Source organism: Haliotis rubra, unplaced genomic scaffold, assembly GCF_003918875.1.
Source record: "Haliotis rubra isolate DU_JTF1 unplaced genomic scaffold, ASM391887v1 Scf257, whole genome shotgun sequence".
NCBI lineage: Eukaryota > Metazoa > Mollusca > Gastropoda > Lepetellida > Haliotidae > Haliotis > Haliotis rubra.
In genome coordinates, this window is record NW_025766636.1 from 654,170 (window position 1) to 667,950 (window position 13,781).

Below are 13,781 nucleotides of genomic sequence, written 5' to 3' on the forward strand. Positions count from 1 at the left end.
GATTGTGTTGTTACTTCCCGAAATGAAGCAAACTGATGAAGGGTGTTCAACATAGATAAAGAGGACATGATACACTGGACAGACAAAGCTGACTAGATGACTGAGTGCCATGCTCTCCTACCTGTTTCTCAATGGCTGCCTCCATCTCTGGGTAACCTGCCTTGTCCAGGGTCATCCCAGGGAACAAGTCCTCAATCAGTGACATGAACAGCGGTTCATCCTCATCCACCTTGTAACAGTAGACACAACACTCTTTACCTGCTTCATAATATTATCCAAGTATGCAAAACAATTTCAGCAATTACATTTCATATTTTTCATTTTTAGTTTATCCAGCTGCTTGTTTTAAGGATCTGCTGACCCGAAAGTTCACAAGTTGGAAAGTAATACTTGGGGACTCTTTACTTTCCTTTGTACAAATTTCACTAGTGAGAAAACTTTGACATGAGTAGATTAGGAAGTGACACATTTCACTCCTTGAATCATATATCAAATATTGCTACAGTATTTCCTCATCTGAAGAATTTATTACTTGGTTTAGGCAAATAATCTCTAATAAAACCAAAGCACTGACCAGTTTAGAGAGGTTCATGTCTCTCAGTACTCTCATCACAATGGTGGGCTCTCCATCTTCAGGGTTAGCTCTCTTGAAGGCTCCAAGTGTACGCAAAACAGACAGGATGTTCCTCAAACCAAAGTCATAGTGGACCTAGCGAAGCAAAGAAGTGAAAGTCTGATGAAAATCTATATATAAAATACAGCAATACCAGAATTAATCAGTGAGTCAATAAAATTTGATGCAATTTTTTAGGAATATTCCCTCAATAGCAAGATAGAGGACAGTGAGAATGGAGTTCACACATCATTATGCCAATGTATTAAATGAAACCCAGGTTCCCCAAGTGATAAGCCACAGCATTAACCTTTAAACTTGACTACAACAATCTTGACCTCCTGTATGACATTCATCACATACAGAGTGATAGTTAGTACAACACCAAGAGACACTGACCTGTTTGCTGAGCTGCTCTTCACAGAGCTTGTACAGGGTGAAGAACTTTTTGGCAAGAACAATGTTCTGTTGGAAACCACAACTGGCAAGCTTGACACGGATGATGATAGCTCTGTCCGGAACCATCATGGCCACAGTACGGAAGTTGATCTTCAGGTTCTCAGGCAACTCTTGACGCCCAGCATAGCCAGGGTTCTACAAAACAAGAGTGACAGATTAACCCCAAAATGTTACACCCACAAGATCAGGTCAGGTGCTAACACACCTTCATAAATAGTCAGGGCAAATGATATTTGACACACCTCAGGAATGTAACTCTGCACAGAGCATTGCAGCACCACTGACAAGTCGGCAACAAAGGCTTTCAGGACAAAACAAGTTCACAGTAAAAAGAAATTAATGATAGAGCTTGCATATTTGTAGTTAAGATTCACCAAACACTTCTCTGATGAGAACAGATAAAATTTTGCCACAGAACTTATGGGCGACTTACCATGGTCAAGAAGATACCAAACTCAGGGTCCATGTCCACAGAGTCCCCGTCAGTGAAGATGAACACTGATTTCCTCTCCTTCTTACACTGCAGCACAATGGCGATCTGCTGGGCAGCCACAGACAACACTGGCAGCTCGATACGGTTGAACTCGTCAAAACAACCCCATGCACCAGCTTGAGCAAGACCTATTAAAAAGAACAAAGTAGGAGTGCTACAATCTGAAGTAAATATACCAACTAGTGCTCACATCTTTATGTTACTTATGGACAATCTACATGAGTTCCGCTGATCACTGGCAGCTAACAGAGATGATGTTATCTTAATGACGGTTTCACTTTGGTAGTTACAGATGTTTGATGTCATTCTGCATTATTCCAGCAAAATCAAAGCAGCCTGGAAATAGCTGAGTCTGGACCAGACACCTGTGGCTGATCTACCTAGAGTGTCAAAGACTACACTGTGAATTTTCATGGACCTATTCTCCCCCATGATACACATGTTTGAAAGATTTCAGGAATAAACATTGCCCTCACCTTTGTAGATTCTGCCAAGACCTCTGTAGTCCATCTGATCGGAGCAGTTGAAGACAACAACATACTTGCCAAGACATCTTCCCATGTCCTTCGTGGTCTCAGTCTTGCCAGTACCGGCGGGGCCTGCTGGGGCACCCCCGAGGGACATTCCCAGTGCCTGGGACAGGGTAATGTAACACCTGAAACATGGAGACTACAGATTACCAACAGATTACCAGCATATCTAAAAGCAGATATTCTGTGAGGCACCAACCATCTTCTCGGTGAACACTACACTTTGATATTGGCTTGTGGACACTCAGGAAGATAAACATCAGCTTGGAGACTTGTAGATTTCAACTGAACCCTTTTGGTACAGGTGACGGTACATTGTAAGTACTGGTCGATACAGGAACAAGCTCCTGTTTGTAAATGTTCATGTAAATCTCCGCACCTGTCAGTGAGTGGGGTGATGACCAATCTCTCCGTGCACCCCAGGAACTCGTTCTGGTAGGTGAAGTCCACATCAGTGATCGAGATGACACACTGATCCAGATCTTCCTTGAAGTAGAAGCGAGACTGCTTCAACCACTCAAAGTCGTTTATTGACTTGACATGGAGACGCACCTGCAAAATGAAAATAATGCCAATCAAGGTTGAAGTTATGACATAAATCAGATCACAGTTTGTGAGGTCAATGTGTGAGGATAACCTCAATGATGCGCCTCACCACACAGGTCAAACTCACGGACATGTGGCTGATGCAAAGAAAATCATAACCAGGGCCTATTCTTGATGTACCAGATGTAAGACACAGCAGTATGGTGCGAGGTCAGGCAGTGCCACCAATGGGATGGTGTGGTGGATAATTATCAGAACTCAAACCAAGCCAATCCTGACGGAGAGGCAGTAAATTAGATCAGACAAAAAGAGCTGAGATCAGGACTAAATGACATGGGTTCCAAATGAAGTTCCAAAAGTCTTCCAATAATATGTCTTCCTTTCAGCCAAGCAGGTTTCTAACATGGTTCATATAAAACTTGATGCAATACAATGGATGCCTTCTAAAGGTTATTTCATGGCAATAAACACAAGTCAAGGAGTCATAGACCACACTTTCAAAGGCCATGCTTACTGTATGATATTGTTCGCATGGTTCCATTTGTACATTTATATAAACAACATTCTTTTAAAACTATTTCTGGATGGAGATACATACATTCATGTTGCCACGCTTTCATAATATAACTGAAGTATATTTAATTAAAATCAGAGTACCCAAGATTTCACATTTTAAGGGTTTTTCCAGATATGAAAATAACATCAAATCGATGTTGTAACAGGAATACAAGACATTGTAATTAGGTTTTACCAGATCGTCAAAGATGTCCTTCTGATGTACGTGGATGGTGATGAGAGTTTCATATTTCGTTCTCTCCATCTTTGTCATCTCTCGTGTGGTCTGCTCAATCAACATGTTCAGAAGATCCAGAAACTTTTGGTTGGTAGTGGTCATCACCTTCTTGTCTGTCCGTGCATTGTTCAGGGCATCTTCTGAGTCCCGGGTCCAGATCATCTGGATGCCCAGCAGACCAACCTGTACAGGGCAACACCATGGTTAGTACAGATTCATCTACATACATTGATTCACATTGGTTAACTTTCATTTTGGCCCCAAGACTGTGAAATTTTGCTGAAGACTAAAGGGTAATAATAATCCAGTGATGCAGTCTTCCTGGACTAGTAGCATTAATTCTGACCCAGTTCCTAAGGCCTCAATTTGGCTACAAATGGAAAATGTATAATACTGGCTAAGTGGACTGGCTGACTGAGTTTGGTTTTACGCCGCTTTTAGCAATATTCCAGCAACATCACGGCGGGGGACACCAGAAATGGGCTTCACACATTGTACCCATGTGGGGATTCGAACCCGGGTCTTCAGCGTGACGAGCCAACGCTTTAACCACTTGGTTACCCCACCGCCCGGCTAAGTGGAAAGATTGTAAACATTTCTGTCTTCTTCAACCAGGACTAGCTACAAACTCAACCGGTCAACAAGGTTTACAACTGAACTCTGAGTAGTCTTAATGAAAACAAATTTCTTTGTCCATGCCAAACAGGCATGCCTATTTGTTTAACAGTTACGTATAACTGACACCCACCTGAGATGGGAAGGTGTTCTCAAACTCCAGCAAGTTGAACGCCGGGTCCTGGATGGCTACGGAGGCTGTTCTGATGATGCCGTGCAGCGATCGGCGGCCATTGTTAAGGAGGTCACCGAGCCACACCTCAACATTACCCTGAGCATTGACTGGCTCATCCAGCATGACCTGCTCACCCTCCTGGGAGTTGATTGCAAGGATCTTATCATACACTTTTTCATCAAATGTCACAAGGCGGGTGTTGTCAAACACACTCAGGAGATGATTCTGAAAAAAACCAGTTCACTCAAGTCAAAATGCCGCCAGGTATAAAAATGTCTGTGAAGAATTGTCTGCATATAATTTTAGTACTAGTTGTACCATGATGTGCCATTTAAACTTCCTGCACTATATTGTATCACATCATCATTATATCCCCGTCTTATCCTCACTGCATTCTTCCCCCACTCTGCATTCTTCCCTCATTCTGCAGTCTGAGAGTTATGGTGCTATAAAGCTAGAAACATTATCTGCAACATCAACCAGAATGAAAGAACACCGACTTACCTGGATAGTGTGTGAGTCACTGGCCTGTCCTAGGATCTCAAGAAGAGCAGGGTCAGACACAAAGAAGAATCTGGGGAACACCAGACGTTTCTTCTCCAGGTAGCCAGTAAGAGACTTCTGGCAGATCTCCAGTTGTTCCAGTAGATGTGGTAGCAGCTGACTCAGGGTGTCGTCACCGACACAGCACACCACCACGTTTGGGTTCTCATGGGCACGCTGCATGATCTTCTGCCAGGACTTGTCGATGTTGCTGAACCGCTTGGCTTCCTGGCATCAGTAGATTTACATCAGTTAGAAGTCAATCATAATGTCATTAGATATCTTTATAGCCTAGTTTATTACATTTTAGCTATCAGTTTGTGAATGATCAGATCAAGAACACATTCTATGTGGGCCCCTACCTGTGGCAACTGTTTAGCAATGTCACCCCCTACAAACACAGCCTCCAGATAGATCCAGAGGTTCTGCACAACCAGCCAGTTCTCAATGATCTCAGTGGTTCCGGTCAACTTCTGCACCCACTCCTGTATACGAGGCTTGAATGGAGCATTGTACCTAAAGAGAGAGTACATTGATCAGTTGTAGTAAATCAATTGAGTAAAACAGTTGGCCTGAGATACTGAAATTAAAACTGAAAAAGAACTTTCTACAAAAGTATTTTCGGACGATTTTGTGATTTAAAACATTTTTACAGATTAACCAATACAATATAAAATTTAGCAAATCTGCAAAAGAACTGTTCTTTTATGTGTCTGAATGTTGATCCAAAACATTTGCATCTCATAATAACAAACATGGGAAATGAACAATGTTCTTCAAAATAACTATAAATAGTGATGTTTTATGTAAAAAAGGAATTCAGCCTGGCAATAAAGTCTCCTTTCTGCTCTTACCTGTTGCTGAGCAAGGAGCCGAGCACCATCAAGCTGTCCTCCATTAGCGCCACAGTCTCTGATGTCGTATCACCTGAACACGAAGTGATGCAATATAGACTTGCCAATCAGTCAAACTGGAATTCCTTAATTCATCAATATTTCTTCCTGAGTTGCCCATAAGGTAAATTGTTTGGTCGGCATTCTAGAAGCTGGTGAGTCAATAATGAAACATACAATGTTGCTTTATACAATAAACAAGAAATTATTATCCATCAAATTGTATGCTTCACCATAAGGTAAAGTGTTTGCCTACCCTTGAGAAGAAGTTCTCCCCTGGTCTTGAAGTTGGAGAACTGAAAATTCTGTGCACTCCAGTCATTGACCACCTGCTTCAGCTTAGCCTCGATGTCCTTCTCCTTCACAGCTGAGATACAGATGTCCTGCAGCACAACAAACAACAGTCAGGAGAGTCACAACAGTCAAAACAGCAGTCAGGAGAGTCACAACAAACAGCAGTCAGGAGAGTCACAACACTCAAAACAGCAGTCAGGAGAGTCACAGCAAGCAGCAGTCAGGAGAGTCACAACACATAACATTCAGGAGTCACAACAACAGTCACTCTTTAATATTTTGCAGTTTTTTTTGCCAACCAATCAGCTTGATTAGGGACACTGTGAAGCTCAATATTGTCTTATCTTTATTTTAATGGAAGTTGTTTGAATGGTCTGATCAGAAAAACTACTGCTCATATTTTATGTTTAATTCTATTAGTTATTACACTATAACCGCCTATTCTTTTGTCTTGTGTAGTTCTATTGCATCAAATGCTAGAGATATTTTTCTAGTGTTGTCTAGTTACATTGTATCTAACTTTAGTGTTGACAAGCTCTGTCTATGTAGTGTGTCTCACCTCAATGTCCTCCTTGTAATGCAACAGTGGAGCCTTCATCAAGTCTCGCAGCAGGAAGTTCTCAGATTCGACATCAAATGTGTGTCCAGTGATCTGTGCAATACGTTCCCAGTGACGGGTCATCATGGCTTTATTGGACATCATCTCAAGGAGTGGACAAGTCTCATTGAAGTCATCAATAGTCTTCCGCAAATCCTCATAGGCCTGCCATTCCTTCAAGGCCTTTGGCAACTTACGGCACCTGGACGAAACAGCGGATCAAGGAATCTTGGCATACCAACACCAACACAACTTAACGACAAATCAACCTTTCAAGAACTTTCCCAGCAGAACAGTAATCTCTTAGACAAGTGGATTCTTACTGGTCCTGGAGGTTTTCTATCAGATTTTATACCAGAGATCCTTTAATCTTTAACTGTTGAACATTTAAAGCTATGAATGAACACAGTCTGGGGCAGCTTTCATCACTATTCCTGAAATATAGCCATAAATGGGTTCCAAACATTGTACACACAAAAAGAGTTGGGCCTTCAGATTAAGAAGACATTAACCTCAAGGTTACCCCACTTAGCTCATATGAGTTCCATCACTGAAGTACTGTGTAATTTAACCCATACCTATTTTGGAACTCCAAGAGCTCTCCGTTGATCTTCTCAATGTCAATTTCGGACCAGGCGATGTCGTAGTATCCGCTGACATTGTCCAGGACAGCGTTGTACAGCTGATACAACTTCTGTAGAAGGTTCAGCTCTTTCTTGATGCGGAACAGTTCTGGGTACTCCGTCACCTGGAGCCCAAACAGCTCCTCACCACCATTGTAGGTGACATACTTCCTCCACAACTCATCAAACTTGGCTTGATAGATGTTGAGACGGTCAGAGGCCTCACTTGGCTGTATGCCCTGTTCCATAGGGCCCCTGTGATCCAACAGAATCAATTTGGAGATTCACATATGCAGTAATGTTATCTGTACAACTTGACAGCACAAAACTGAACTGAAAGTGATTGAGAAGAAGTCTCTTCTTACAGACATTAGCCTCCTATTTGATTTGGATGTCAAATCAGCCAGGTTAATCAGATGTACTACAGTTATCTGAAATCTGACATATTTTTCACCATATCTGCAACCTCGTGTTTTGTATCTTTTGATTACATAAACAGTGGTGCTCTGCGTTTATGGAGACACTCATTACAATAGTGAAACTTCGAAACAGTTCACTTTCACGATCTACGAGCCTAAAGCTTGTGAAACACTGGACTAACTGACAGTAGTCTGTCATTCAAACAAAAATCAAATGAAGCAGTCAATTTCAGGTACAATCAAGATAACAAGAACTTGTTTTGTGTTGTATGTACTCACGTTACGTCATAGTCATTGACAAATGAGTTGGCATCAGCGATGTACTGCTCCACGCCAGCAGTGAGGTCTGCCTTGAACTCCGGCTGAATCACCACCAGGTGCTCCTGAACAACTTCTACCTGCAGGTACAAACAATTGCCTCTTTATAAACCACTGCATCACACCTTAGTCGTTCTGCACTGAAATCAATACCTCAGTGCCCTAATTCCTTGGATAGGTTATGTTACCTTGTAGTCATCAGGATACAATTGAGTAATACAAAATAACCAAGTGAAGAGGTCAGCTAGTGGCTGATAGTGTGAGCATCAGTCTAACACTCAGGACCTATTGTGACTAGGTGATTCCTAATGCCTTTTCTGACAAGCATGATGCCCTTGGCAATATTTATTCCAAACTCACCACAGGGGTATACTTTATTTCAAAAGTCTTTGAAACTTGTGTCTACTAGTCCAAAGGACACCTCTTTGTGCAGCTAAGTGTACACATCATTTGGTCATGACAAGCCTTCCATCAACACTCATCAACACAAAACAACACTCAACAACAAAGGTCAACTATTCTCTAGAATACTCCATCATTCATTAATGTGTGAACTAGACAATACAAAATTAATAAAATGTTCAAACCTGAGTGTTGAGTTTCTTCCAATTGTAGGCCATTGAATCAACCCTCTCAGCATTTCCATCATTGAAAAAGATGTTCACACGATTCAGTAAGGCATATGTCTCTTCAATCGGACCCAGGGTCATGTCAATACGGATCTCATTTTCTCGTATTTCATTCAGAGCAGCCATAGCGCCTCTCACATCATCCAAATCTTTGATTGGTCGACTGAGTCTCTTCATGAGATTGTCAATGAAGTCAAGAGTCTCATCCATCTCCCGACCACATTTCTCGTTGAGGGCCTTGGCATAAGCATGTTTCCAATTGCGGGTTTCCGTGACCAGGGCTAGTTTGAGAACGTCGGTCAGGAACAGCACGGAACCCACACGGAAACTTGTCTGCATCTCTTCAATCTCCAGCTCAAGCCTCTGTTGAAAGTATGCAGAGAGCATGGTCAGTACTGAACAGTATGTTAATAAGTAATTAAGCAGCTATGCAAATTAACCTGAACTTCACTAACATGCAAAATTGAACCCCATTTCAAGTGATACGACCCAAGACCCAACAGATTTCTTTGACTAATACCTGATAATACTTGATCTGCGCTTCAATCTCGGACATGATGGGTTTGCTGGCCATGAATTCCTTCACCTTCTCCTCGGGCTCCTAAAACACAAGCAGGATACATATCAAACACTTCTCCCTGGATACCTTGCTGATGCAGTGTCATTCACCACAATCAAAGCCACTATCAACTTGGGTGAAATATGACAATCTTTCACAATCATCTTAATTTCTTTGATAAAATAATGAAATATGATAAGTCAGTAGTTTTCATGAAACCAGAAAGTAGTACTACCTTGTGGGTCTCTTATTTAATCCCATGTTTGAATAGCGTGAGACATCAAATTTAAGGCTCTTTATGGCAATGATCCTCAGGTAGAAAGTAAGATCTAAGTGTTCTTTAAAACAGCGAGTGAGTGAGTTTAGTTTTACGCATGACATGACATCCCCCCCACAAGTTCTGTAAACAGGATGCCATACCTGAGCCCAAAGTTCAGAGTACTGAGTATACACCTCCAGTGACTCATTGACGTCTGCCTTGAATGTGGAGATGATGGAGTTTAACTGGATAACAATCTTCATCACATCCTTGTGTTCGCTGATCACCTTGTGCAGTGGCTTCACCTGAGCAGTGGGAATCATCTTGGCTCCCTCATCCGCTTGTTCTGCGGCTAGCAGCTCCATCTCCTACAACATTAAACGTCTTAGGTGAACCCAAGTGGAATTCTTGGCTCCTGCTCCTGCTGACAAGTCACTGATGTTACTGTATCACAAGCAGGTGAGGAAACGCTAGCTAAGTCGGATTAATTAATCTGTTTTACAGACATGTATCAATCAGATATTTGCTAACGTAATGAAAAAAGCCAACTGATATCTTCATAGTATGATATTTTATCTGAACACATCTTTGTTGATTTTTTTGTTTCAAGAGTTTTGTTAAGGAAATTAACTTTGCACAAACCTAACATAAATATTTAATTCATAGCTCAGGCATGTAAAAAAATCAATAGTTACAAAAACATGCCAAATATCATAACATAACAACATAGTTATAATGAAAAGGTTGAGCATACTCAAAAACATTGTCCAAGTTAATTCTCAAAATACTTTCTGAAATTGAAAAAGAAAATTATCCAAGGAAATATACTAATAAATAAATGTTTTACTGAATTGTCAAGTATAATGAAAACTGGTTGTACCCATTTGCAATTCCCAATATTTGGTACAATTACAGCCATCCATAGTACAGCAAAGCAGGTGCAAACTGACAATTCCCAAAATGTGCGTAGTCAGCAACACCAACAAAACAGATTGTCGTCATGTTAGATGCTCCACAAATTATATAGCATCTAACATGATAGTTGAACTAGAACAGTATTTATCACAGAACAGAAGTTTTAATAGTTGCCAGTTCTCATTAAGAAACAAACCCAAACTATTACTGGTGCACATAATGTTGATGCAAAAGTGACAGCTGAAGCTTTTCTGACAGTACAACCATCAGGTTCTCAAGAAGGTGCAATGCTTTGCTACCATGACTACAGACTTCGGCAGTTCTACCTATTAGTCCTTTGTAACAACTCAAAAGTATGTGCATCCTCTGCTGTTTGAATCTAAGTACCACTTTAACTTTCAACACAAAAGTTTAAGATAGACCTTCCACATTGATGCTTAGTGCTGACCACTGGGCGCACATGTAACTATAGAAGACATTCGTAGGATGTTCCTATGTTAGTAGTACACATATACCATAGCATCTTATTTTTAGAATTGCATACGAAGTCAGACTTGGTTGGTTCTACAAACTATACTGCCTGCATCAAGAGTGTACTAAGCCACTAACAAAACCATGCATAGCATTAAGTGCAGCAGCACAGCACAATGTGGCTTTCACACAGTCAAACAGACCTTTCTGTCAGCCTGAAATCAGGAAAATACACAACACCATTACCATTGTAACTCGCACAGGTTATATATAACAGACAAATACAGCTTGCACATCTCAACTGAAATCTCATACAGAAGTGACCTAACCTTAGCTTTCAGAGCTGTGGGGTCAGTTTACCAAGTGATTAAAATATTTAGAAAGGTTTTCATCTGGAGGGTTCCTTAAGCAACTGACCTGGTAGGAGTGGATCCATGGGATAAATTTTGCATCAGTATTTGAATGGAAGCTGTATTTGTTTATACATCAGCAGTAAGCTACCACCTACTGTTAGTAACACACACTATGTTAGTCGGCTGTACAATGGCCACCCCTGCTCTGATACTGCAGCCTCTCAGTCTCGGCACTATTCCACAAGGTGATCTGAGGGCTACAACTATTGTGACACAAACACAGACCTTCTACTCTGACATGATACCCCTATAGGCCAACATCTGCGGACATCCATGGATATTATGTCAGATGAACCTTGAGCAAACACTGACCACCCCATCTAAATGGAGGATCCTTGGGTTCATGTGCCAATCAATTAGCAGCTTTCAAAACCATTTGGCTTCATTTCATTACAAGTTCACCTTTGTGTCCACAGTTCTTTTGTGATTTTATGGCAATGAAACAGATTTATGATCCATGTAGCTCTCAGATGACTTTATGGAAGAGAGGACGTCATCCTTTAACATGCTAAACCATCAGTTATCCAAGCTTAAGTTCAACTAGAAAAGTTTGTAAACCACCAACAAATTGGTTACAACAGTACACTTGATCCCACATGGATCTAGAATACAAGCAATTGTTCAGGCCATTTCAAATAATTCTTATGACCATTTCCTTTTAACCAAATCACATTCATATTCTTTGGAACATTATGAATGAATTATTCTTTCAGAAGCAGAGGTAGGAAATCAACTAGCAAACAACTTGTGATGGTCTTCTCTGATCTAACAGTGGGATCAAGTGTGTATTCAGTTCACCAGAACATAAATATGATAACGATATTTGACACCAGCCTACAATATTCCTGCTGAACTAAATACACAATATGTTGATTAGAAGTTGATGCCAAGGAAACCAATGGTTGATAGACTGATCAACAATCCACACCATCAGGGAATGATGATACCATTGGTTCCCCAGCTTACCAACAATAAACAGTTTCACATCATCAGGGAAATTAAATTTGACCACCTGGTCTCCCTCGAAAAGGCAGCGGTAGATAGCATAAACAGTATTAGTGTAGGATTACACCTGAATAAATGTTCACACACATGCAGTCTAAAGACCTTATCCCTAACAGTGCCCTGAACCCCCATCTGGTTATCTGGCTATATAAGGGCTGGGTACAACGACCTGCATGATCCCTACCTTCTGCTGCTGCTTCTGCTGCAGAGTCTGGTGCTCCCACTGTGGGATGTTGGCCGAAGCCTTCAGGATTATCTGCACGGCCTTGTTGAGAGTGTGTTGGAGATCCTCCAAACTGGGCTTCATCACAACGTTGGGGATGGCCAGGGTGACGTCAGCCTTAAACAGGGGAGGCTTGGGGTCCTCCTTCAGCTCATCCCCCATGGTGTACTTGTTGGAGGCCTGCAGCCGACGCTTGATGGTGTCCAACGACAGGCGGGTACCTGGAGGAAGCCATCACAAGTCAATACACTACGGAAATAAGGCTGAATGGTTTAATGCCACTTCGGACAGTGTTTTCATTGTTAACTTGATTTGGGAACCATGAGAATTGCTAAAACATACATGTGTATGAACTGATGTGTAAGAACTTATATAGTCCATCCTTTCAAGCGTTGAGGCAATAGTACTCACACTTTACGAGGGCCTCGGTGTTGCGCTGTGTGAAGTAGTTTAGGAGGCTGTAGTAGCCACATGGCTGACACTCCTGGCAGCGCTGCTTCTTGTTCTTGGTGTCAGGCTGAATGCAAGCGTAGCCATCATCAGGTGACAGGTTGGTCTGCTCCTCAGGATACAGCTTTCCCTTCAGAGTACTCACCAGCTCATTCACGGACTTCTCAACCAACTGGCTCTGACTGGAAAACAGGAAGTGCACATACATTAACTACACGAAAAACTTTTGGGCTGACAAAACTTGATTTAAATCTAGCTTTCATGGCATGGCTAAACTTTATATGACTGAACCATTTATGGCCTCTACAGCACTTAGTCGTCGTTGCTAGGTTTAACCATGACTTACAAAAGTGGGGGTCTAGAAGACCCCCATCAATAAATGTTACTGGTCCCTGCTGGTAATATGAGGAGCCTGTAAAGTACTGTAGTGGTGTGGTGTACTGTATGTTGAGATCATTTCTTCACAGCCTGGAATGAACCAGTGGTCATGACTGATGGGTGAAATAACAGACACAGATGCACTACTGATGCACGGCAGGTATGTTTGTGCATCTGTTCGGGCACAGTATTTGGGGTTTTTTGCGTCCATTCTCCATATTTGTGTGTACTGGACACACATTTGTGAGTCGCGTAAAACCCTGTTGTAAAACAGTTGTTAAGTTAACATGCACCCTTTGCCCAACTTGATCTCAGGAAGAAAGTTACTCAAAATGGCTTACGTTGCCAGAGATTCTGATGCCTGCTTGACAATATCCTCAGTGATTTCCAGGAACTTTTCAGCAGGAATGGCCTCGTACTCTGGCAAATCACAAAGCGCTGTAATGGACATCTCCTGCAGCACAGCCTCAATACGGCAGTCAAGGACATCGTTGACAGTCTTCACCAGCTTCTCAAGAGAGGACATGACCTCATAGATTTTAGAAGTGTCTGGAAAATGAAGATACC

The 13,781-nt window shown here is 41.7% G+C and overlaps 1 protein-coding gene across 1 annotated transcript in view; it reads right to left on the bottom strand.

Moving 5' to 3' along the window:
• The window catches only part of LOC124279823 (dynein axonemal heavy chain 5-like), a 55,627-nt gene that overhangs the window by 24,967 nt on the left and 16,879 nt on the right, over positions 1-13,781 (bottom strand). The window contains 21 exon segments of the mRNA XM_046715700.1: positions 122-229; positions 575-709; positions 1,013-1,207; positions 1,506-1,693; positions 2,042-2,220; positions 2,475-2,647; positions 3,393-3,617; positions 4,183-4,449; positions 4,729-4,995; positions 5,130-5,283; positions 5,622-5,694; positions 5,917-6,043; positions 6,514-6,754; positions 7,131-7,430; positions 7,874-7,992; positions 8,500-8,904; positions 9,062-9,142; positions 9,521-9,727; positions 12,348-12,607; positions 12,798-13,018; positions 13,556-13,763. Of these exon segments, the coding sequence (XP_046571656.1) occupies positions 122-229; positions 575-709; positions 1,013-1,207; positions 1,506-1,693; positions 2,042-2,220; positions 2,475-2,647; positions 3,393-3,617; positions 4,183-4,449; positions 4,729-4,995; positions 5,130-5,283; positions 5,622-5,694; positions 5,917-6,043; positions 6,514-6,754; positions 7,131-7,430; positions 7,874-7,992; positions 8,500-8,904; positions 9,062-9,142; positions 9,521-9,727; positions 12,348-12,607; positions 12,798-13,018; positions 13,556-13,763 (4,133 nt within the window).